General features: G+C 39.9%; 1 protein-coding gene across 1 annotated transcript; it reads left to right on the forward strand.

Annotated features, from left to right (window-relative positions):
• The first annotated feature begins 16,799 nt into the window (after positions 1–16,799).
• LOC306887143 (neurensin-1-like) lies at positions 16,800–27,755 on the forward strand. The gene is made up of 3 exons (XM_079444685.1): positions 16,800–16,882; positions 21,146–21,352; positions 25,800–27,755. The coding sequence occupies exons 2-3, from the start codon at positions 21,155–21,157 to the stop codon at positions 26,196–26,198; spliced, it is 597 nt and encodes a 198-aa protein (XP_079300811.1). The 5' UTR covers positions 16,800–16,882; positions 21,146–21,154; the 3' UTR covers positions 26,199–27,755.
• The last annotated feature ends 18 nt before the right edge of the window (positions 27,756–27,773 follow it).

Here is a 27,773-nt window from a genome sequence, read left to right on the forward strand (position 1 = left end):
ATCGACTGTTTCTCATCTTTCTCTTGAAAATATCCCATATATTCCATATGGGGTTCAGGTCAGGCATGTTGGCTGGCCAATCAAGCACAGTAATATCATGGTCAGCAAAACACTTGGAAGTGGCTTTGGCAGTGTGGGCAGGTGCTAAAGTCCTGCTGGAAAAGCAAATCAGCATCTCCATAAAGCTTGTCAACAGATGGAAGCATAAAGCGCTCCAAAATCTGCTGGTAGACGGCTGCATTGACTCTGGATTTGATAAAACACAATGTACCAACACCAGCAGATATCACGGCACCCCAAATCATCTCTGACTTCGGGAAACTTCAAATTGGACTTCAAGCAGCTTGGATTCTGTGCCTCTCCAGTCTTCCTCCAGACTCCAGACCTTGATTTCCAAATGAAATGCACAATTTACTTTTATCTGAAAAGAGGACTTTGTAGCACTGAGCAACAGTCGTGTTCTTTTTCTCCACAGCCCAGGTAAGATGCTTCTGACGTCGTTTCGGTTTCAGAAGTGGCTTGGTAGCCATTTTCCTGAAGACGTCTGAGCGTGGAGACTCTTGATGCACTGACTCCAGCTTCAGTCCACTCCTTGTGAAGCTCTCCCAAGTGTTAGAATCAGCTTTGCTCGACATTATTCTCAAGCTTGCGGTCAGCCCTGTTGCTTGTGCAATTTTTCCTACCCAATTTCTTCCTTCCAGTCAACTTTTAATTTAATATGCTTTGATACAGCACTCTGTGAACAGCCTCTTTGACTTACCCTCTTTGGGAGGGTGCCAATGATCATCTTCTGGACCATTGCCAAGTCAGCAGTCTTCCCCATTATTGTGGTTTCAAAAAACAAGAGAAACCGGTAATTTATACTGTAGGTGGCATGAGTCTGGGCTGCAGTTCTTCCTGTCGCCATCTCCCGTCCTCGCGGACTCCATCTCCCCTAATTACACACAGCTGTCACAACCACACACACCTGCCGTATAATTCACCTGACACTCAGTATTACACCCACAGCTGTTCCCCATTGCCACAGACTATATAGTCTCCCCTCTCCCACTACTCTGCCTGGTTTCATTAGATGTTTTTTGTAGTTGTGGTTAACAGTGAGTTTCTAGTGTTTGTTCTGGTCTGGGATACATGCACTGTGTTGACGTTTTGTATCCCAGTCCTTTTCCATTTTGTTTTTTTGTGCCGTGTTGGTCTTTTTGTTTGTATTAAAAGCACCTTACTTGCACTTGGACCCTGACTTCGTCTTTTCGCGGCGCTTCCTTCGACGTTGCATGACAGAATGAAACCAGCAAACATGGGTCCAGCAGGGAGGTTGCTCAACGTCTGCCAGGGAGACCGGAGCATGGAGGAGTATGCTAGGGACTTCATTGGAGTGGCTCGGCGGGTGGCTATGGAGAAGATCTGCCTCATGGTTTTCTTCTACGGAGGCCTGGCCGAGCCCTTCAAATCCCTGACGCCATATTGGGACCCCGAGGAGACGCTGGAGGACTACATCGACCTGGCTCTGCAGGTGAGCGGCTCGGCCTTCAGGGTGGAGTTAGCTGCAGAGCCCATTCACAGTTCTCCCGATGTGGCGATCCGGGGGGCGGCGGAGCGTTCTGGGCTGATGCGCAGCATGCGGGAACCCCCGCTGATGTCGGTGCGGGCGGCGCAGTTTGCTTGCGGTGAAAGTTTCACTTTTTGAAATAAGTTAAAAAAATTGATTATCGTGAAAAAGTTCATTAATTTCTGTGAGATGCACCTGTGTATGTATATATATATATATATACACACATATATATATACATACATACATGCACTCACTGGCCACTTTATTAGGTACACGTTGATAGTACTATGTTGGACCCACTTTTGTCTTCTTTGTGGCATAAATTCAACAAGGTGTTGGAAACATTCCTCAGAGCTTTTGGTCCATATTGACATGATAGTATCACGCAGTTGCTGCAGATTTGTCGGCTACACATCCATGATGCGAATCTCGGGATGTTCCACCACATCCCAAAGGTGCTCTATTGGGTTGAGATCTGGGGACTGTGGAGGCCATTTGAGTAAAGTGAACTCATTGTCATGTTCAAGAAACCAGTCTGAGATGCTTTGAGCTTTGTGACATGGTGCATTATCCTGCTGGACTTAGCCATCAGAAGATGGGTACACTGTAGTCATAAAGGGATGGACATGGTCAGCAACAATACTCAGGTAGGTTGTGGCGTTTAAACAATGCTCAATTGGTACTAAGGGGCCCAAAGTGTGCCAAGAAAATATCCCCCACACCATTACACCACCACCAGCAGCCTGAACCGTTGAGACAAGGCAGGATGGATCCATGCTTTCATGTTCTTTACGCCAAATTCTGACCCTACCATCTGAGTGTCACAGCAGAAATCAAGACTCATCAGACCAGGCAACGTTTTTCCAATCTTCTGTTGTCCAATTTTGGGGAGCCTGTGTCAATTGTAGCCTCTGTTTCCTGTTCTTAGCTGACAGGAGCGGCACCCGGTGTGGTCTTCTGCTGCTGTAGACCATCTGCTTCAGGGTTCGACGTGTTGTGCGTTCAGAGATGGTCTTCTGCATACCTTGGTTGTAACGAGTGGTTATTTGTGATTATTAACCAGTCTGCCCATTCTCATCTGACCTCTTGACATCAACAAGGCATGTTTGTCCACACAACTGCCGCTCACTGAATATTTTCTCTTTTTCGTACCATTCTCTGTAAACCCTAGAGATGGTTGTGTGAGAAAATCCCAGTAGATCAGCAGTTTTTGAAATATTCAGACCAGCCCGTCTGTGTAAGAGAACTGTTGTGTGTGTGTCATGTGTTCCTGCCTCTTGTGCCCATATTTGGTTTGTTTCCTGTTCTCGTTTCATGTAATTAGTAGTTTATTCGTGTCCAGCCTTGTTCGTTAATTTACTTGTGTATTTATAGTCCTGTCGGTGTAGTGCCAGTTTGTCTGGTCTACTCGTTACTTCCCGGTGTTTGATGTCTGTGTCTGCCTTGCCTTGTCCTGCCCTGACCTTGATGTCTTTAAGTAAAGTATTATTTGAGTTTACATCCTCGTATGCGTGTTCCTTGTTCCTCCCTGCTGTGTGCACCGTGACAGTCTGGCACCAACAACCATTAAACGTTCAAAGTCCCCTTTCTTCCTCATTCTGATGCTCGGTTTGAACTTCAGCAAGTCGTCTTCACCATGTCTAGATGCCTAAATGCATTGAATTGCTGCCATGTGATTGGCTGATTAGCAATTTGTGTTACCAAGCAATTGAGCAGGTGTACCTAATAAAGTGGCCGGTGAGTGTATGTGTGTATATATATACATTTTTTTTTTTAATAAAGTTTGTGCTAACGTTTTGAGAACATTATTAAAGACCACATTGGCCACATTCTATTAATGCTACTAAAATAACGATTTTGTTCATAACTTTGAGAAAACCTCACCAGAACATTAGTCAAATGTCTGAGAATGTTCCCTGTTTTTATTTGTTCTGAACTTTTACAGTTCAAGTAGTAAAACACAATACAAGTCTAGTTGAAATACTCTAGGCATGTTTTCTACAATGTTTTACACTATAACTATTGTAATTATGTAATTATTATTTTCCATTTATATGCATCAATAAAACAGGGACCCTTTCTATTTTCTCATTTTGCATTAAACATTATTGTAATGTTGCATATGAATATTCTCTGAACGTTCTTATATAATTTAAAAAAATATATTCTATGGTCTGTCTGAATACTCGATTCTGATTGGCTGGCAGGTGTTGATTAAATTCGTTTAACTGCACAGGTAGTTCCAGGTCAATTTAATCACCGTTCAGTATTAATGCACTGCTTTAATTGATGCACACTAAACACGCATTACTCGCTCGCACACACACACACACACACATATACACACACACACACACGGAGAGAGAGAGATCACAGATTGTGCTGCACACAAACATAAACTTGTTACCAACGCCTCCCCGCGATTTTTATTACTAAAATAAAAGATGGATACTAGATCGCTACATTCCTCAGCAACGATGTGATAAAATCGCTGTTTTTGAAATAATTGTTTGTAGAGAGAGACACGCAGACACGGCAAGCAGGTACACACAACTCTCTCTCTCTCAATCAACAATTAATTGAAATACATGCTTTTAATTCAAATAAATGTGGTCTTACCGCACTTACGCTCAAATATTGCGCTGCAAAGAGTAATACAAGTTTTAACTATAAACTATAAGTCTATAACTTGCCAAATGACCAATTGACCATGGAATAAGCAGGATAATCAACGGCTAGCCGTGCATTAAAGGACCTTCATGTACTTCGCAGAGGCAACCATTGATTATCCCTTACATATTAGATGAACATCCAACTAAAATGTTTCAGGAAATGCTCTTTAAACGACATATAGGCTAAATAGTGTGTGTGTGTGTGTGTGTGTGCTAAAGTTGTTAAATGGTCAGGTACCTTACCTGATCAGGTACCTTTTAATCTATCTCCACTAGAAGTTATTTTCCATAAGAGAAGCATGCGAGAACGTTTGCCAGCGTTCTGATAACATGAGAGCGTTAGCTGGATATCAGCTGTGAGTTGAGACCCTTGTGTTTTTGCACAATGTGCTTGTTTCAGAGGGGACTCCTGGAGAGCGTTCCCAATCAGTTGCATGGTTATTTAGACGGCTTCATGTCTGACAGTAGACAGCTAAGCTGGTTTTGCAACAGAGCCAATGTATTTACTAATAACATACTATTTGCTTTATTTCAGCATTTGGATCTTCAGATCAAAACAGACCTCCACAACAGGCTGTCCTGAGCTTTCTTTTAGCACACATTTAATACCTTGACTTTTTCTACTTTCTCATTCTGTTCGGTTGTAACATTGATCTACGAGTGCAGTGATTGGACAGCAGGATAAATGATGTCGGAGGCAGGGGACATTCTCCAGGGGGCCATTTTCCGCTACATCTGTAGATTACAGCCGTACGCAGCTCCATCATCGGACCCCGGCTCTTTGGCCTGAAAGCCATGAGAGCCAGAAAGAGAGGATGTGATTCTGAGAGAAACCTGCTGGAAAACTCCTCAATTATTTTAGACTGCCAAGCAATAGGGGACGTTTGGGACCATTGGACTTAGCACATTAAAGAATTCATGAAATGAAACCATACCAGCCAGACATCGCGATATGACTTTCCACGCCTGAAGCTCTGCTCGTTGCGAGGGTCGCACTGCCATTCCTGGTTTGTTGACATTGATCTATCCTTGAGTCTTTCGCTGCAGGACTTTAAGGCTAAACTTTGGTCTCTGAGCATTAAAGGAACAGCTATCGATATGAATCTTGTGGTAATGATTTTCTTGTCCCTGCTCATGTTACTCTGTAAATTGGCTGTGTAGCCCCCCGCAATCCAACATGCTGGAAGTAGATGGGACGCCTGCAGATGTGGGAAAAATGTGCTTCTGAAAACCATTTGGCCTCCAGAAATCTGCTCTGACAACATTTGGAAAAGTTGTTTCTTTTAGACATTGCATCGTATGCACTACCATTCAAAAGAAATCACAGACGCATTCAACTGATCAAAAGTGACAGTAGAGACATTTCTAATGTTGCAAAAGATTTCTATTTCAAATAAATGCTGTTCTTTTGAACTTTCTACTAATCTGTGAATCCTGAAAAATAAAATGCATCGCAGTTTCCATAAAAATATTGTGCAGCACAACTGTGTTCAACATTGATAATAATCAGAAATGTTTGTTGATCAGTAAATCAGTATATTATTATGATTTCTGAAGATCATGAGACACTGAAGACTGGAGTAATGATGCTGAAAATACAGCTGCAGATCACAGAAATACATTACAGTTTAACACATATTCACATAGAAAACAGTTAATATAATATTTCACAATTTTGCTTCATTTTTGATGAGCAGAAGAGACTTCTTTCAAAAACATTTAAAAGAATCGTACTGACCACAAACTTTTTAATGTGTATTTGTTTTTAATATATTAAACATAAGAATATGTTTGTGCCAGTGACAGCTGACAATAGAAATCAGGGTAATTTATAGTATGTGTCTCATAAATAACCCTGAAAAAATCCATTCATCGCTTACAAAGTCAGCTGATAAATCTTTGTTTTTAGAGACCGCAATGGTTTTTGATTTATTTTATAGATACAAAATACCAATTGAATGCATTTCATCAACATTAACCTACAATTTAGCATTTGATATAGCAGTCATTGATGTTTACAGCTCTTGCCCTGACCTCTCACTATAGCCAGCAGCAAGCAATATAAGTCTTTTTTCTGATGAAGCTGATAGTTACTGCAAAAAAGGGCAAGCAGCAAAGATTTTTTTTTCTTATAATTTACATTCTCTTCTGGTGGATTACATCACTCTTTGTGCAGATGCAGCGCTCGCTGGACTAATACTGCCATCTAGTGCCACGTGCCACAACTGTTCCTCTATATCAGCTCACCTCTCCACTGCTGCTGCTCCTCCATCAGTCCCACCTGGGGAATATTTCTGTCTGATAGGCCACCTCGTCTACCTGGAGTGTCCGCTGACACCATGCTGGATGGCTTGACAGGTGTTCCCACTGTGTCGCAGAATCCTTCAGAAAAACTGCCTTATTACTCTCTCTCTGGCCTCCTCTGAGCATCTGAGAAACGCCACTTCCACCAAAAGGTGATTTGTTATGTAGGAGGGGGTCGCTTCACAATTAAAGTAGACCCTTCCGCTGGTAAAGGCCTGTAATGTGACTAGCGCATGATGAATTCAGAGGAGATGGAGCTCACAGGCCCACCGGCTCCTTATTATCTGAGAGTGTGTGTGTGTGTGAATCTATCACCGGGCTCAATGAGCGGGTCAGCGGAGCCGTGCCGCAGGATCGCTCTCATTGCTGTATTTAATGCGGACCACCTAGTGGGATCCCAATGAGCGCGACAGTCCACTCATCAGTGAGCACCTGTGCTGCAGACCAGTCTGACTTCTGGCTCTGTGTGTGTGCGTGTGTGTGTGCCATATTTTCTTGCTTTTTCATCACGTCCCTAATATCCCAGTATGCACCGTGTGCCATATCACATAGAAACCGAGATAACTCAGAAAGAGAAGAATAACATTATTCCTGCATTCGGTCCCTGAACACACTCAGCCCGGGCCTGGAAATGCATTTTAAACTCACTAAATTGACAAAAGTCTCACATGCGGAGCTGTAAAGCATCCCGATGCTTCTGTTGTGTCCGTCAGTTGCTCGCGGGTCTAACTGCTTCTGTCAGGAGAGATTGACAGCGCTCTAATCTCATCATTATGTGGAGGAATTGGTTCAGGAGCTCAGAATCTGCTGAAGAACTGCAGGCATTCACAGCACCATTTACTGCACAGAAACAAAAGAGCTTTTATATGGTTACACTGCATTTTAAGGTGACATTGTTACATTGTAATTAATGTACTGACCATAAGGTTAAAGGGATAGTTCACCCAACAATTAAAATTCTGTCATAAAGGACTGAGAAAAATTTAGATTGTAGTTGTTATTTTTTTTAATTAAGTAATTTATGATTTATTTTTTTTAGCAGACAAAAAGCACTCCCATCACTTCAGAAAATTTAAGTTGAACATATGGAGTAACATGAAGGAGGGAGAGAAAGCTCTCAGACTTAATTTAAAATATCTTCGATTGTGTTCCGATGGTGGACCGAAAGTCATAGGAGATTCAAACAACATGAGGGTGAGTAATTAATAACATAATTCTCATTTTTGGGTGAACTATCCCCTTAAGATTAGGGTTAGTTGCTTGATGCATGATTTACTGTTTTACTTTTATAAGTATATGTTATATGTAACTATGTCGACCTAAAGAAATAGTCCACCCAAAAATGAAAATTTGCTGAAGATGTGCTCACCCTCAGGCCATCCAAGAAGTAGATGAGTTTGTTTCTTCATCAGAGATTCTTCCTCCAGTACAAAAGTCCTCTCCTGTTGTCTCTCACATCAAAATCCAGACACGTATTTGTTTGGAGCTGTTTTGTCTTGTAAACGCTGCTTGATCTGTGCAGATTTCTCTCCTGATTCAGACCAGACCAACTTTTCACCGGAGGAAGCGTTATTGTGGACTCGTGTTTTAGCCAGAAGCAACAGTTTGACGTTAAACAGGTCTTAATGCTGGATTTGTTTCAGCTTTTATCTTCTCCAGATGTTAACTGATGGACTGGAGTGGTGTGGATTATTGTGATGTTTTTATCATCTGTTTGGACTCTCATTCTGACGGCACCCATTCACTGCAGAGCATCCATTGCTGAGACACTGATGCAGAGACACATTTCTACAAACCTGATGAAGAAACAAACTCACCTGCTGGCCTGAGGATAAGGATATTTCCTGCTAATTTAATTTTGGACCTCCTTTTTCCTTTAAAATAAAGTTACCTTTTTTATCACAGTGCTCTATGTTTATTTTGGCATAAAATAACCATGTAACATAATCAATAAGCACAGCTAAACTACACCAGCTTCAATTCAGCCAGGATGGTAATTCATGCTCCGATCGCCTTGATAATCTACATCAGCCGTCCTCCCATGTAACATATCATAGCGTATCTAATCAGATGAATAATCATGTGGTTAAACTAGCAACAGCCTGCTGTTTCTGAGCCTCGTAGTGTCTGCAGATCAAGCCAAATCACTCTGACACGGGATCATTCGTTATCACTGATCTCAGTTTATCTGCTTTTGAGCGCGAGCCTTTGAAGTTCAGGAGCGGCGATAAAGTTTTCTTTACACATAGTAGGCTTCAAAATTGGGCTCTAAAGGCTATTTCAAGCTTTGCTGGTCTGGATTAATACAGATCTATTAGCAGTCTCCACACACTCCCTAAAGCTGAGCGGCTCCATCTGCTCTGAGCTGGGAAACACGCATCTGCGCTTTCCTCCACACTCCCAGCCTGCAGCTCAACTACATCTTCAAAAGATTAGAGCCATGCTCTTCTATTAAATCCCACCTATACCTCAGTCCATGCGCTGGTGGAGAGCAAGCAGGGGTTTGTGGGTAATTTGTGCCAGCAAGAGACGTAGCAGTCGAAGGAGAGAGAAAGAGGAGATACAGTGAAGAGTACCATCAAAGATCATCATTTAAACAATACATAAACCAACTGATAAAGTCATTCATGAGCGCCTCGTGCTCCAACACAACAGACAGTGACACAATGAACCCAGCCAACATAAATATGTTTTAAGAATGTTTTGCTAACGTTAAGCTATGAAAATTTAATTTTTGAAAGTTATTAGTTAAAAAAAATATTAACACCGTGTCCTACCCCATGCCATGCGATACGTTAACTTTGAATAAAGCACATAATCAGTACCTGAGATGATCTACTGTCATATAGTTTGAATGTATAAACTTTCTTTGAATGTGAGCAAAACTAAAGAGCTGATCATGGACTTTAGGAAGAGACAGCAGCAGCCCTACACTCCTCTTATGATCAGTGGGACCCCTGTGGAGAGGGTGAGTAGCTTCAAGTACCTCGGTGTAAACATCTCCGAGAACCTGACTTGGACTACAGACATCCAAACACAGGTTAAGAAAGCCAGGCAAAGACTGTACCATCTGCGACAGCTGAGGAAATTCAGGGTCTCACCAGCAATCCTGAAAACTTTCTATTCAGGGACCATAGAAAGTGTATTGACTCAGTGCATCTCAGTGTGGTATGGAAACAGCTCCAATCAGGACTGCAAAGCACTACAGAGAGTTGTGCGCTTAGCTGAGCGCATCTCAGGGTCTGCTCTCCCCTCTCTGCAGGACATCTACCTCAAACGCTGCAAAAATAGAGCTGTCAAAATCATCAAGGACTCTAATCACCCTGGTAACCGTCTATTCACTTTGCTTCCATCTGGTAAGCGCTTCCGTAGCCTGATGGCAAAAACTGAGAGACTTAGGAGGAGCTTCTTCCCCCAGGCCATCAGGCTCCTAAACTCTAACTCTGTGCCATAACATCACTTGACTCCATGTTAATATCACTATATCAATAAGCTATTCATCATTTTTTTCTACCTCGTATTGCTGCTATGTGAATACCCTGTACAACTTTTTACACATTCCTCTTATATTACTATTTAAGTCAACAACATACTGACCTGCACATTTACATTTATATATATAGTATATTTATCTTTTATTTTTTCTACTTTTCTTTTTCTTAATATTTATGTACATTCAGTGTTTTTGTATTCTATATAATAGCACTGTTCTTGGAGCAGACCTGACTTACATTTCACTGCTGGTTATACTCTGTATAATTGTGTATGTGACAAATCAAATCTTGAATTGAATCTTGAATGTTGTTGTTCCAGCCGCGACGTCACAGAAATAGAAACAGTTTTTTAAATAGAAATGTTGCGTGTCGCCGTGGCTAGTTAGGACAAAAACTGTGATTAACATGGAAAAGATACCTTTTATCGTATGTCCCGGCGCATGTAGTTAGGACACGGTAAGAGAACATTCCAATTTGTAAAGACCTGAAAACTTTAAACAAATTTTCTGTTAAAGGGCACCTATTATGCCTCTTTTTACAAGATGCTATAAAAGTCTCAGGTGTCCCCAGAAAATGTCTGTGAAGTTTAATCTCAAAATACCCCACAGATCATTTATATCTTTTTTTAAAATGCCTATTTTGAGTGGAAGCAGAAACATGCTGTTTTCGTGCATGTCTCTTTAAATGCAAATGAGCTGCTGTCCTCGCCCCCATTTCCAGAACAGGGCTGTGCCTTTACCAAAGCCTCTAGAAGGTAAGCCTGCAACCTTTAGCAAAAAAAGCATAACGGTTAATGTTAATGCTTCCACTTTGGCAAAACGTGGGAAAGAGACCAGAGGCCATTTTTATTTTATTTTATGGATGTCAACGGAGGAGAGCCTTCTCTACGATAAACAGCTTTTTAGAGGAAACGGCTTATCATTTAATGAATCGACAGCTATCTGCTAATCTTCAACATGTTTTACAATGAATACTAAACAAATGAGTACTAAACAATACTTTTGGATTGAACAATTTTTTGGAGTTTACCACAAAAAAAAATGCTGTTTTATTAGAGAAGACACTGACTTTTTTGCGACAGGTGGGATTCAGCTAACGGCACAGTAACGGTGATTGAGTGTCGCACTCTGAATGAAATTCAATGAAGTCAAGGCTGTAATGTGATTGGTTATTAAGGCACACGTGATCCAAGTTAGCCATTATGCTTTCTCCAACAGTAGTTAATACAGACCCTCTCATCTCCCTATAGTAAGACAATCTCTGCCTTACAGCTCGTACCTCGGGTACTCTGCTAAAAAACAACAAAACATCTGTTTGGTTTTGATTATCGTGTCTATCACTCTGAAATCATGCTTTTTAAAACCATAATTTGCATAATAGGTGCCCTTTAATGTTAGTTTGTTCATAGCCTTGAGAGAACCAGGGCAGAACATTAGCTGAAGTTCTGAGAATATTCACTAGTGGTGCTTCTGGATGTGTTGCAGGGACTCTAATGACAACCTCTTCATTTGTCAGCTCTCAGAGAAAGTCCTGCTTCAGAGATCAGAACTGTAAGAAATGTCAGAAGTGACAGAGAGAGAGGCAGGAACAGAGCAGAGCTGCCTGTATTCATGGACCTCAGTGCAGCTTCAGCCGCAGGCGTCATTACAGTCTCGCCCCGCAGCCGCTGTCTTGGTAACACACTGCGCTTTTGTCCCGTCTGGCTTCCTTAATCCCCAGTCTGAGGCCTTTCAAACAAATGAGCAATTATAGAAGGAATAAAGGTGGCGGAGGGGAAAGTGAGATGGAGAGGGTAAGATACGGGAGCTACGATGAAAAGGGGGAAATAAAGAAAGAAAGAGAGGGAGAGCACAAAAATCAGATTTATCCAAAACACAAATAAAGAGACTCGGAGGGAGAAAAGCCTGTCCGCACCTGCCCATCCAGCATTAGGCGTCTTTTCACGGAGCAGCGTGGTCTGTTTTGCATGATAAATGATGTGTGTTCTGCTGTAGATGCTGAAGCAGGTGCATGGCCTCTGGATCTGCATCACTCACTCTGCATTTCCCACCATCAATAGATTTGTTTTTTATATTAAGAACGCCAGGGGAAATGAACATGGCATGATCGCACCTAGAGTCACGGGGAAATAATGTTGCGTCTGAAACTGAGCAGGTTATTGCAACGGCACACGAATAAGGTTAGAATGGAAAGAAATGAATACAGACACAGACTGACTGAGACCATTTTTTTCTTTGGAAAGCCAATATTATGTGTTAATGGAAATATTGCAGTGACTGAACTCAGTATAGACAGAATAATGATGTGGGTCAAATCTAATTCCTGGTGAAAGTGGAGTGAAGAGACGCATTCGAACAAGATAAGAGCAGTTATCAGAGCAGGTTTGCATTCATTTTCTTCTGTATCTTTCATCTGGAAACACTAAACTACAGGAAAACAGCAGATGGAGTCATGCATTCATACTGTGACTCCATGTGACCATCAACAACTCATATTGTGAGCCCAGTGGCATAACACATAATCTTCAATTATAATAATAATAACATAATTTGCTTGTTTAGTCTTGAACTATTAGGTATTTAAAAAATACTCAAATGCAGTGTTTTAATAGTTTTTTTTTCTACAGTCAAATGAATGAATGAGTGAATGAATGTGTAGTGTAAATGTCCAAAGATTGCAAGACAGAGAAAGACTCATTAAAAGGCTTAACACTTAGTATTTTGGCACATTATGTATTCATTTTAAGATTACTTCTTAAAAATTGTTTTCATGGTGGAAGAAAAATCCTGAATCCCTTTTTAATGTGAAGGTTACTCATCTTGTAAAACCTTTGTGGAAAAAGAAGTGCGCTTAACTGTACTGAATGTGCACTTATAGTGTACTTCAGATTCTTAAAGTACATTTTAGACTGATTGCAGATAAGAAAATATTAATAAAAAAAGCCCAAGTAAGTGTACTTCACAAAAAATGGAAATTCAGTCACCTTTTATTAACTCTCATGTTTTCCCAAACCTGGATGGCTTTATTTCTTCAAAATATTTTCTTTTAGCGTTTTGCAGAAGAACATACATACAGTACTAATGTAAAAAAGTACTCTAAAGTTCAGCTAATTGTATTTAATATAAATTTAAACTAATTATTTAACTGTGTAAGCTAACAGGAGTGTACTTCATTGGAAGTCATTAAATACTTTTGTTTACGATAGTTTAAAGGCTTTTCATATGTGTGAAATCAGCATCAACACAAAGATTACTTAGTGTGTGATCAGTGAGACACATGACAAGCAGTGACCGGTGTCAGAAACACTGGCTCTCGTGACAGACGTGTGCTGTGATGAATGGAGCGGTCCGCTCTCGCTGGGAGCCAGAGGCTAATGAAAGCAAAGTCCATACATCAGCGTGGAGAGCTGACAGATGACCGATCAAAACCATCATTAGAGATTTGGAAATTAAGATGAGGTTGTCTGGGGCGGTAACCTGATTACTGAGCATCCAGGGGTTGGTTATTAAATGATTAACCAAGCATTACAGCAACTCAGGTGAAGGAGCTTATCATTTGTTGTATGAAGGAGGGCAGAAATAAAGCCTTCGGCTGCAAGCCTGAGACAAAGAGATCTGCTTATGGTCACATTTACATACAACAGCCTTCGCTTTGTGACTGATGGAACGGTCAGGAGTTGTGAAGAATCACTTTATACATGTTTATTAATGCATGTAAATAAACATATGCTGATTTATAGCTGTTGTTGGTGCTGCTCCATCGCTCATGGAGTGATGAAATCTGCTGTCATGCAAATATCAGCCACTAGGAGGCAGACGGCATCACTCTGTTGCTTCAGTGACTGTAAGATAAATGTGTGCTTTGTATTGATGAACTATATCAACAACAATATTGCAACATATTTCCCTTTCCAATAATAGGTTAAACGCATGCACAAGATTTAACACTGATGACTGCGTTTAACCTGCAGGGAAACATGGAGGAAATGACATCTTGAGCTTGAGCTCTTCTCTTTAACTCGAGCTGTATTGCATAGACACGCTTATAACACGACCAGCAGATTACGGTCTATTTAGAAATGTTGTATTGCTGATATAGAACTGAGTGTGTGAGTAAAAGTGTTTGTACAATGGAGTGCAGTGGCTCTGTAACACGTCCGAGTGACACACACACACACACACACAGGCTTAATGAAGTCTGCTTTTATCAGCTTTTATTGCTGTAAGTGTGATTATGGGACTGTCATCGTGTGGCGCATGCTCTCCAGCGACTTCCAGAAGGTGACCTTTCGCTGATTGTAACCATAGAAACGGAATGAGAGAGGCACAGCTCGTCCACACACAGAGAGAGCAGGAGAGAGAGCGAGAGAGAAACACCAGTGAATATAAATCGAGGAAATGGATTCAGAGATGTATTATACGCATGCACGGTTAAATAGTTCCTTATTTACAGATGCAGGAAAGATACACAGTGACTAATCTTCAGCTGCATGATGGGAAGGGTGTGCATACCCTTAACCAGGTGCTCGTTCACAGTTAAACACTGCAATATAATAAGAACCCCAAAAATCACCATGCGAAACAAATCATTCACCTTATTATGAGCAGAACTCAGCATGTCTCTAATAAATTAAAAGTCTGGATTTAATGCTGCCCAACATATACAAAAGTCAGAACAGCTGTAAAACGCTGGACTCTTATTCCAGGAATCCTTTGTGTCGTTTACGACGCAGCAGCTTCACTGGAGCAACAGATCGTTAAGTGGTTGCTATAGAGGCTCCCATGATAAAAACATTACAGGCAGTTTCCAGGTCTCTCTGTAGCGAGTCAATGGCTCGTGCAGGAGGAGCCGCGGGGGCCGGGAATCATGCTATGACAGTACACATGCCATGAAATTGGAAATATTTGGTGCATAACCCCATTTCAGCCTGCAAAATTAACTGGATGCCAAAAAATATTCATGCAAAATGTCACTGTATATGTTTGATGACAATTTGCTTGTCTGTAAATCACTTTTAATAAATGCATGTGCTAAATGAATAAATGTAAATGTCAAATTGAGCGCAGCTTACATAACAGATGAATCCTCAAGGTGTTGTGCTGTTCTCAGATCAGCTGGTATCAGCAGCTCTCACTGAGCACTCATGCAGCTCTGCTGTACAGTAGGAAACAATGCAATTCTCAGCAGGTTCTCAATATGTTTTCCACATATATAAAACATTTATATTTATGCATTCAGCAGAAGCTTTTAACCAAAGTGATTTGCAAAAGAGGACACAATTCGTCAACAATATTTGCAAGTATACAATGCCACGTTTATTAGACTGGATTAGGAAACAAGATATAGAAAAGAGGAGAAATCAGAGGAGAGAAAGAATTGCGTCGGTTTAAGGTTGTGGAGTGGTTAAGTGCTGACAGAAAGGCGTCTTCAGCTGTTTTGATGATTTCTGTAGTTCAGGTGGAGGTTTGCAGCTCATTCCACCAGAGAGGAACAGAGAGGGTGAAGGGTCTGGAAAACCACTGCTGGCCTCGCTGTGAAGAGACAAGGTGCTGCTCGTTCAGTGACTGTAGCTGCTCATAAAATGACAATAGATAGTGCTGGGATGATGGAAAAAGAAACTGTTTAACTAGCATTCGAGAGATGAGGACTGGGGAAGTTGACTGCTATATAAAAGGGCCCATGATGCATTACACTGTATAAGAAAACAGTGCTGAAGAGAAGAGAAACTTCTTGACACAATGATTACAGCCCAGCTCAATCTGAGGCCGAGAGTGTTGTGAAACCTGGCATTTGATTAAAACGAAGTCTATTGATTAGTCATTATTACGAAGGCTTTTGGCCTAAAGCTCACCATAAACAACCAGCGCTCGGGATGTAAATAATTCACTAGTGTTACAGTTGGAATAGAAACCAGTCTGTGGGAAGACCGCAGTTAAGTAGCCTAAAAGAAAATGAATCAGCCAGCTCTCATTTACATTGTTAATTACAGAATATTGATTAACAGCCAGTGCCATTATCAGTGTAGATTGCACAGTTCTAGAATGCCTACAAAGAGTCATTTATCCAGTCTGACTCTGTTTTTTTTTTTTTTACAGGAGGCTGTGATTAATGTTGATTAATGAGTATGAGATTTTCAACATGAATGACACACACAAGGAGTTTTTTTTTGTTATATATTTATTTTGACAGATGAGTACTAAACACTAAAGCTTGGTGAAGCATGTACTTTTGCATGAGCAGTTGAGTTTTGCTCAATACAGGTATTATTTTAAATTAATTTGGAAGGATTTACCAATTCTGACTTTCTGCAAAGTGATTTTTTATCATTAATTGCACTGGTTAACATTTTCTTAATGTGATTTTTCTCATACACCAAATGCATTCTCTCATGCTTCATGCACTCACTAATTCACTTCTTAAATGATATTGTCAGAAAAAAAGCATAATCATTTACATGCAAGTGTTTTATTACGTAAACAACCTTTACAAATGGTCTGGCAATTACAAACCACACAGCTGTTGATTGCATTATAACTAATCACAAAACAAAACAATTCTAGCTCTTTTGGATGTTTAATAGGACTTGCAGTCAATTCGAGCAGTCTTCCTTCCCCATGGAATGAATGCAACATTGGCGGTGTGCTATAGAATTCATACGAGCACAGGTGAACATGTGAGGAAGAACAGCGCATCACACTCATCTCTCCAGGCGGCCAGGTGACTCGGAGAAGCATCTGATCAGGATCAGGATCAGGACAGCTCCCACCTCTCTCCGGCGCATGCGCAGTGCGTCGCTGTGAGTCGAGCGCATCGGCGGCTGTGCGGAGTGAAGAAGAGCAGCTCCAGCCCGGTTATGACAGGTATTCACTTTTATTCATTTATACTCCAAACACTGATCTGCCGAAGCCTCTCGATGGCTTATATCGAATGCGTCGTTGTTGTCTAAACGCTGTCGTTCTCTCTGTCACTGAGGATGCATTTGATGGGTAAGACTGTGACTGCTGGATCAATCTGCTTTTATATCGATCATCAAATTCAACAAAACGACACAAAGCAGCTTTTACACATAAGGACAACACTATAGTTTTAAACGTTAGTTGACGCATTGGACATACACGCAGCTATAAATAGACTTCTATCATTGCACATCTCTGATGAGAGGAGAGGAGAGGAGAGGAGAGGAGAGGAGAGGAGAGGACAGGAGAGGAGAGGACAGGACAGAGTGTCTTAGATGACATGAAGATCTCAGGATGGCGTCATCTGAGTCACATACGTCACGCCGCTCAAAAAATAAATAAATAAAATAAATCTCAGAGCAAACCTTCAGCTTAATACAGATGCTCAAAAATTCATATCAGTTGGAAATATAATTGAAAGTGTATGTGTGTGTGTGGTTACAGTTGTCTTTTTCTGATCCCAGCGTAAAAATCCCATTCATTTTCTATAGAGGATTTTTTTTTTTTTTTTTACAATAACTTCTAAACTGTTAAAGACAGACCTACTGTGAGCTACGAGGTTGTTAATCGATGATGTCTGCTTCGTTAGAGCCATCTGTTTGCATTATTTTAACATAGTTTACAAACAATTTAATAATTATTTAACAGCAGATCCTTATGAGAAACTGCATTACCCATGATTCTGTAATCTCCACCAATCAGAGAATCGCTACAAAATCAGGAAATCATGTCAAAAGAACTCTTTAGCTCCGCCCACTCCCATGTAGCACTGCATGTAAAAATCACATACTGTCTGAGAAGGTACTACATTCTAATTTCAACTTACTTTGCAAGTTGTGACTGTTAAAAAAGTATGCTGTAGCTATATAGTATGAATATATGAAATGTGGATGTCCTACATCCACCATGTTATGGTCATGTGATCTCCAGTGTCAGTTGTGTCGTGGCCTCATGGGATGGTAAAGTTTCCATCGGATGCACACTTCAGAATCTCATTGGATGTAGTCTGTAGTCATCCAGGGACTTTTTGTCTACTATTTTTCGTATACCACAAATTCGGACATACTACTCGCCTCACATACTGTTTTCTGCATACTATATAGTAGGGAAGTATTTCACATGCAGCCAGTTTCCCTACACTCTCAAACTACTGAAATATTTGTATATATTTTCTAATTTTGCAATAAATGCAAAATATATTGTTTATAGATATAATCAAGATTTTTAAATCAATAATACATTTCTTCTCCATTGTTGTTCACAGTGTTTAATGGGATTGTAGTCGTTTCCCTCACTAAAGCTGTTAAGTTCACAGTCTCGTATCTTTGTGTTTTGTCTGATTTTCTAATGCGTTTTCTTTTGCTTCAAATCAGAGTTTGTAACATGATTGTCCTTGTAGCTGCTGCATTTGGTTCATCGATTATATAACTCTTGAACAATATATATTTTCAAAATTCCTACGTGAAAAATTCTTACAGAATGAAGTCTTATGCACTCTATAACCCTAGATGTGAAGTAATGTCATATAAATTCTACTGACGTGAATGTGGCTTCATTTTCTGTATCTCTGCATGTCATCACTTTAATTGCAACATGAGCCTAAACTCCCAAATAATCGCACTGGTGTAGTGTGCAGGACTGGGGCACATTGAAATGCTGAAGAGTCATTTCCTCGTGATTTCATTACAGTCTCATTTCCCTCCTGCTCTCATCATCCAGACCCTCTTTACAGATGCTCTCATCTGAAGCTCACGCTGGAAACCACGCCGCACTTGAACGCATCCAGCTGTAGCATGAGTCTGATGCTTAAAACTGGAGTCTGTCATTGTTTCAATGTTAAACATATTCTTCTCCTACTCCACATTAATATCCAGAGTCACCTTTGATAATTTAAACTGTCATAGGCTGATTCTCAGTTTGGGGCGGGGCTATCTGTGTGTCTGACCAATGGAAAACAGGGGAGCATTTGGGAAACATCTTTAAAAACCTTCTGTTTGGTTTTGCAGAACCAAAGTGGCAGAAAATTCAGCTTTAACAAAAGAACAATCAGTTAATGAGGAATTAGTTTATTAAAACTACATGGTCAAAACATTGTCATTAGAATGCTTTTTGTTTGTTTGTTTGTTGCCTGACTGTTCATTTGAGCAGATTTCTGTCTGATAATTGCATAACCCTAAAAAGGGCAAAACTTTTATAAAGAGACATCAGAAAATTAATTTATTGCTATTTTCCATCTTATAGGCACTCTAATAACACAATTTCACAATTTCCTGACTCTTATTTTTGATTTTAATGTTTGTATCCCCAAGAAACGTTGCCCCTTTGGGGTATAAATTCACTGCAAACAGAACACTTGTTAATCAATGCTTGTTACTACATGGTTGTCATTCCTGAACACTTTGGAAGACAAGCTGATTATTGCTGAAGTGAAAGCCTTTTAAAAAAAGAAGGTATAAAAAGTTATAAAAGTTTAAGTTTACAGTAAAGATAATGTAGTATACTATTTTTATTATATATAAAATACATATTTTATAAAATATGTTGCACTCTAAAATTGCTATAAAATCAAAGCCATATGTCTAAGCAAGTTAAGTTCCAAATTTGAAATTGATGTCATAAAAAATTGTGGTTCCTGTGAGATTTTGTTTGGCCACTATACCAAAAAAAAAAAAAATTAAAAAAAATTACACACCGCGTGTAACGGGACGAGCGAGACGTGAACGAGACGTGAACAAGACTATGTAGCTATCGCTAGGAGAGTGATATACGCTATACAATACTTGGCAATAACAGAGAGGAAGTCCAAGGCTTATAAAGCATGTGTGATTGTGTGATCAGCTGTGTAATCAGAGCAATGTGAGATTGGTGACAGCTGTGTGTCGTCAGTGCAATGGATGATGGGAATTGTAGTCCAATGGTGAAGTGCAACAGTGGTGTAGTACAAGAGTCCATGCGGTGAGCTGGTGACCTCTGGTGGACACTGGGTTACACCCAAACAATTTAAAAAATGTTCTGATGCAGTTTTCTGTTACAAATTCTTAATTTTCTGTCACAATATCACTTCGATTACAAAACAGTCACCGAATATGGATCCTTGACTCTCGGACCGTTCCAATGATTTGTGTTTTGTCAAGATTACAAAAAGATTTGATTTTATAAAACACAAGCCACCAAATCTTAGAGTCTATATATACATTTGTATATATTGATTTATACCCATAAAAGGGCAACGTATCCCCTGAGAAACATTTAGAGACAGATTACAAAAAATGTAAGCATTTAATTCATAAAATTTCAATGTAAACCTAATAAGCTAAAGTTGAACAACAGCTTTTTAAACAGGTAAGTCCCCTCCAACATGCGTAAATATGTGAACTAGATCAACTTTTATTGGAGGGTGAGTAGATTACTCTACTACAGGCGGCCATGCAGATTTAAATGCTTCCTGTGAGCTAAACAAATAATGTATGAGCAAAGACACCTCATCTAAAAATATTCACAACAAACAAGACCTACACATTCACTGCTTCTCCCCACAGCTTCTCAAATGTTTGTGTCCCCCAGGATATGTTGCCTCTGTAATGTAAAATGGGCCTAAAATGAACAATCGCCAAAACACGGTGCCAAATGAAACTGAATTTTACAGTATTAATATGAAATACTTTAAAGTTTAATAGTAGTATAATAATGGGAACACCAAAACAATCGGACAACAAAGGACATAATGCACAGGTCTTAAATAGTAGCGTTGTAGAGCCTTAGTTCGCACTCCCACCCGGAGAGTCTCATGGGCTCTTCTCCAAGTGTGACGGCACGAAGAACAGGAACAGGGACCTCGAACACAACCAGGAACACCAAAACGATCTGACAACAAGGACAAAATGCACAGGTCTTAAATAGCAGCCCGTCAGCCACAATGCCCGACACACACACACACACACACAAACAGAGCGAGAATGATTCAATGAACCCATAAACCGTGACAAATAATATTTATTTATTGGCTTGTTTTATTTTTATAATTTGACTGAATAATAATAATAATAATTAGTGTGTCCTCAATTTGTTCAACCTGTGCTTTGATGAAATAATGCACATAGTTTCATGGCCAGTAAACTGAATTGAAATGAAATTGAGACTAAATGGTGATGCTGTGTTTGTGTGCAGATGTGAAGCATGGCGTCCTGCTCAGAGATCTGTGGCTCGGATTACGCTGAGCAGAGCCATGGTGCCCTCAGCAGCGGTTACCAGGGTTACGGGGTGCGTTCCTACCTGCACCAGTTCTATGAGGAGTGCACCGCTTCCATCTGGGAGCGCGATGAAGATTTCCAGACACAGAGATCGCCGACCCGCTGGAGCTCTGTGCTCTGGAAGGTGAGCTGCTGCAATGGACGTTATGATTCTGCTGTTTCTCTGCAAAAATGTGCCAACAAACCTGTTTTTATGTTTGCATGATTGCATGTTATTTATGTGTTTTTTTGTCATTTTTTGTTTATTTTTTCAATTACAATTTTTTTTTTTCAGTTTTAGTTTTTTACTTAATTTTAGTTTATATTTAATTTTATTAGTAATATGTGCAGCCAATCACAAAGCTGGTTCCTCTTCAAAAACACTGTATTATTTTTTTTTCAATTGCCATTTTGTCTTCCAAAGATTATGAAAACAAGAATCTAGATAGAAAGATTGTTGTTTTGCAATGATGCTTTTATTTTGTCTTGTGTTCCTTTATAATGGTGTGCCTCCACCCCTTAATAAAAAAAGCCTCTCTGCCAGACAGTGCCCTATTTAGCTCAGCTCCAACTGAGTTTATTTATTTTTATTTATTAGTATGTATATATATATTAGTGCTGTCAATCGATTTAAAAAAAAAAACTAATTAATCTCACATTATTCTGAAATGAATCGCAATTAATCCCACCTAACAATAAAGTTTTTAAATATTCTGCAATAATTATATTGCGATAATTTCACATTCAACCTTCAAATTAATGTACAAACAACAAAGACATTATATATATATTTTTAATATTTGTTTAAAGGCATCTTTATTCTTATGACTGAATGCCAGTATCACTGATACCGATACATACTGATTTCCCTATAATAATGTTTCCCCCTAATATTTAACCATTGACTATAGCCATTCAACATTGCATTATAATTAAAGAGCTATCAATTTTAACATTTATTAGACTTTGCAAATTAACTTCTAATTTAAGTGAACTCTCAATCTTCAATCTTCACATAAACCCATTATAATACATGTCTTATTTATCTACCTGTGCCCCTCAGGATAAATATCAAACACTAAATTCTAAACTAACTAAAGATGAATCCTTAAAACTATAAAAGTTATTGATTTCCTCTTTTTTATTTTGTTCTTGATGAACAGACATCACGGCTGCTGGTTATTAGGATGTTTTGGCTTCTATTTCTTTAAGAGCTGCCACTACCGAACATGACGCGGATCTGACACGCATCATATTTTCATATTCAGGTCGGACCCATTTCAGTCTGCTCTAATGAGGACAGTTTTGAAAACCATTTCAGAGACATGTTCTCATATATAACATATACATGCAAGCACAGTTAATGGCATTAAATAATTTTAATGCGTTAAACTGAAAAAATGAATCGCCTGCATTAACGTGCTAATTTTGACAGCACTAATATATATATATATATATATATATATATCAATTTATTTACATTCATTTTTTATTTGTTTTTCATTTGAGTTCAATAAATGCATGATGGTTTGAGGTCAATTAGTAGTAATCACAATCTCAATATTGACCAAAATAATCCTGATTATTTTACCTGCAAACTCTGACATTGAAATGCTATTGACATGCAAATCCAACTTTTTTTTTTGTATATGAATGTGTATCTGAAGGGAACAGACTGTCTTCAGAAACGTTTCAATTACATTTTCTTTTTAAAGGAACACTCCACTTTTTTGGAAATAGGCTCATTTTACAACTCCCCCAGAGTTAACCCTTTAGGCGCCGGGTTTTTTTTTGGAAAAAATGCTGGATTTTGACATCAAGATTTCAAAAGCTTGTGGCTTGAAAGGGCTTAAAGATAAGAGATCTACTGTAAATTAGAAAAATGTTGGGCATGACCGAAAATTTATGTGGGGTGTAAATATACTCATCTAATTTGCATATTATGACGTCATCAGGGGGTGGGCCCTATTGAATTTCATAATATTCAGGAAATAGTAGATATTGAATTGATGTTTGATTTTTTATTTTTTTTTTGTCTTTTTCTCCTCATTCCAAATTATCAGAAAAGAGGAAACCAACAATAAAACAGGATAAAGTACTAAATTATTACTATAACTATACTATATAGTAGTAAAACGCATGTGAACAGTAGCCTACTTTTGATCAGTTCATCAGTAATATTGAGGAAATAATAGATATTGAATGGATGTTTGAATTGCATGTTTTTTTTTTTTTTTTTGTCTTTTTATCCTCATTCCAAATGATCAGGAAAAGAGCAAATCAACAGTAAAACAGGAGAAAGCAGTAAATTATTGCTATATTACTGTGCAATAGTAAAATACATGTGCCTATTTTTTGATCATTCGACCAGCTATCTGCCCAATCAGGTATCTATGTGACAGTTTATAGTTCTTGAGAGTATGGTACCTCTCATTGCATGGCACAGCACACAGACCTGCCCCAAACTAACTGCACCTGTACTGTCTGCCGGCAGCACTTAGAGCACACGCGATCAGAACAAACGGCACAATCTGGCCGATTATCAGAGAGCAACAGCTCTCCTATGGACACTAAGACCACGTCCACCCCTGCCACCCCCATCCCCGTTGGGCAAAGTGTTGAAATGTTCACTTGTTTGTGCTTTGTGAACGATCGCGCCTTGCGCGGCAGCACCATTGCGCGGAAAATATGTACCGGGAGAAGCGCGATCATTAGACGGCCGATGGTCATTTCCAAAAGGCAAATATTCCCCTTCAGAGTCAGAATCGGCGAATAACATTTGCAACACATCCTCACAGTACAACTTTTTATTAACCATTTGGCAATTTTCTCTCACAAATCTCACAATTTACTCAGACGCTATGAACTGAACTGCTAGCTCACTTGCTCTGCTATTTCCTCCAACAATTTTGGTCTAGAATCGAAGTTCTACATGTCTGCCATGTAGAACTTCTACATGGCAGACTGGCCTGTGGAAAAGCAACCGGTTCTTAAATGGCTCGCCAGTCGAACCAACTAAGAACCGGCAATAGCACTGGCTCTGAACTAGCACCTGGTTCCTGCTGGTGGAAAGGGGGTATAAGTGGCCTACAAAGCAAAGCCAAGACCCCTACTGGCAAACCGAGAGTCCAGAGACTTGTGAGGTTTATCATTTTATAAAACTTTGGTCAAAACTTTATTATTTGAACTGTAAAGTTCATTACATCTTAGTTTTTAACAGTCATTTACAGTTCCATGGATATTGGTGTTGTTTCAAAACAAAGCTTCTAAATAAACAACGTATACTTCTATCCTAATATTTAAAGAATTGGCATGGTAATGTACATGACAATGTTAAAGGATAAGTTCACTTCCAGAATAAAAAAAAAATTGTTAATAATTGACTCACCCCATGTCATCCAAGATGTTCATGTCTTTATTTCTTCAGTCGCTGAATTTTTTTTTTCTTTTTTTTTTTGAGAAAAACATTCCAGGAATTTTCTCCATATAGTGGACTTCAATGCTGGCTAACAATTTGAACGTCCAAAATGCAGTTTCAGTGCAACTTCAAAGGGCTCTACACGATCCTAGCCAAGGAATAAGGGTGTTATGTAATTAAATGATTGGTCAGTTTCTTTATACACTTTTTAACCACAAATTCTGGGCTAGCATTAGCTCTGCAATGGTTGTCACTTATGATGTAGCTGGAAGTACCGACTCAGTTTTTACAAAGCGAACATGCAAAAATAGTAAAAAAAAATCTACGATGCCAGATGATTTTAAAGTTGGAGGAGAAAATGAGATGGGGTTTTTAACTGAAGTACAAAGACGTAGAACTTACCGTGCATTGACCTTTCCAACAGGATTACGTAATGTGTGAAGAAGCGCATGCGCATTGCAGAGCTAGAGCAAGCTGAGCATGAGTGGTTAAAAAGTGTATAAAGAAAATGACAGATCGTTTCAGTAGATGAGACCCTTATTCCTCGGCTGGGATCGTGTAGAGCCCTTTGAAGTTGCATTGAAACTGCATTTTGGACCTTGAAATCATTGGCCAACATTGAAGTCCACTATATGGAGAAAAACCCTGGAATGTTTTCCTCAAAAACTTAATTGCTTTGCGACTGAAGAAAGAAAGACATGAACATCTTGGATGACATGAGTAAATTATCAAGAAATTTGTATTCTGGAAGTGAAATAATCCTTTAATGTGTTTGGTCTGCTATGCTGCTGCTATACCGAGACTTGCTACTGCCAATACATCCAAAATATGCTGCTGTGAGCATGTAAAAAATACTGCTGCTGCACATATAACATATATGAATAACCTCCATACATAGCATACTTGAATCACCCTGTGGCAGATCTATACAGGTGGAGCTGGGGGAGGTGGAGGGTTTCTGCAGCACGCTGCAAACTGCTACAGCAAGCATTAGTCCTATATTTGAATGTTGAACAGCGAGCTCATTGGCTGCTGATACAAAAAGAACCAATCAGCTGCGCCATGTGATCATGACGTCATAATGTCAGATTGAGTTTGACCTATCGGACTGCGCCATAGAGAGTTGCATACCAGGACATTGGATTAATACGGGTCCTCTTTGTCTCTCCACCAGGTCTGTCTCGCGCTGGGTGCTCTGATTCTGGTGGCGGGGTTGTCCGTGCTACTGGTGGGCTATGCCACGCCGCCTCGACTCGAAGCGTTCGGAGAAGACGAGCTGCTGTTCGTTGATGGCCGTGCAGTGCACTTCAACCGGGCCCTGGATGCCTGTAAGCTGGCCGGAGCCGTGCTGTTCTGCGTGGGCGGCAGCGGGATGGCGGTGGGGCTGCTGCTGGCCGCCTGCTCTCAGGGCAGCTCCAAGGACGAGATCGGTCTGCAGCAGCGCTTCAAAGAGCGGCTCGTCGAGATCCAGGCCTCCGTTCATCCCGTCACCCGCGCTCCCACCCCGGGAGAGGCCAAGGTGCCCGTCACACTCTCCAAAGTGCAGAGTGTCCAGCCCGGAGCGGAAACCTGACCTCTTAGGCGTCCAACGCTTCCGTGCAAAACAAAACAACAGTCCCTGGAACAGTAGAGATAGATAACACTGCACCTTCTCTGGCGTATATCATTCTTCTATGTTGACCGAGAATATATATGGTGATTAGCGTAAGTGTACCCTGTCGATCATCACTGGTGCTCCTGAATACAGACACACAGCACAAATATACTCGCTTGCTACGGCTAGGAATCAGAACAGCTTTAGGCAGCTGTTCGAAGAGCAACTTATTCTTCAGAGGCGTCAAGGCATGTGCGTTTTAATACTGAATAAGCAAGAATAGTTTCTCTATTATAGTGAAACCAAACACAGCCTCTCACAATTTCCATTGTGTTATATGAGAAAAGTCACTCGGCAAAACTCATAAACAAGCAGAACGGAGACCTGCGCGTTAGCGGCTAATTCATCATGGCTGCCTCACTAACATTGTCAACAGAAACTACAATGATTTGTCATTGCTCATTCAGAAAACGTCACGTTGGTTCATTGCCATCACCTAATGTGCAATTTTTCTCCCAATCTCTCCTAGCGAACGCTTTGCGCTCTATTGCTACTGTCAATCAATAGTTCGCTGACAGAACGCAATGCATTCCGAGCCACAATTTCACACATCTCAATACTGCGCATCAGTTCTGTTGAAATACATCACTGCCTCCGATGTCTAGGAGTGAAAATAGATTACAGTTTAGATGCGCCTGTGGGATTATGTAATATCCTCTCATTGTGTTGCACATCATTCTTGCTCCAGCCTCGCTTTCCTCAAGAGGCCGTTAAGCACAGTCACTGTCTGTAGGTAATTACACTCATCACAGCCGAGCCCATTAAGACTTTCCATACGCTAGTGCCACCTGTTCTTTCTGTCTGCTTCTCTTGGTTTGTGTTTATCTCCCTGGTAGAGTCATTGCTGTGCTTTTGTCTCCAGAGTTTCTCTGTAAGGACAGTATTTGTGCCAGTTATTCCTAAAAACAATTATTTTCTGCTGGTATTTGCATCTTATTATTCTTATATTTTTTACTTTGATTAGTGCAACTGTTGTATGATCACACCATTCAGTGAAACATTGTAAACTACTTTCAAGAAGGCTCATAAGAATGAAAAACCCTTGCTGTTGCTTCTGAGTGTAATCTTTTGCGTTATTTATTGATTATGAATTATCATTGAACATATTGCATATGCATTCAGATGTTTGAAAAGGACGAGGCTTGCTAATGAATCTCTCGCACCAATCACTGGATATTTAACAATCAAATCTCTCGGACAGGCCTAGATGAAGTTTAAAAATATAACATTTATAATATATAATATATATATCAGCTGCTTCAAGAATAGATTCTTCTTGTTTAAACTGACATATATGGATGTGTTTTTGGAGGTGTGTTGATCACAATGCTGGTAATCGTCTCAAACTGTCAAATCCTCTGGTTTGGTTTGTCCATCTGCTCTTGGGCAGGAGACAGAAGGTATTGGAGCTGTTCTTACTCTTGGAACATGTCTATTTTTCAGCAAACAGAATAAAAAGAACTGTTTGTTACTGTCATTGTCTGTCGGTAGCTG

Source organism: Barbus barbus, assembly GCF_936440315.1.
Source record: "Barbus barbus genome assembly, chromosome: 21".
NCBI classification, from domain to species: domain Eukaryota; kingdom Metazoa; phylum Chordata; class Actinopteri; order Cypriniformes; family Cyprinidae; genus Barbus; species Barbus barbus.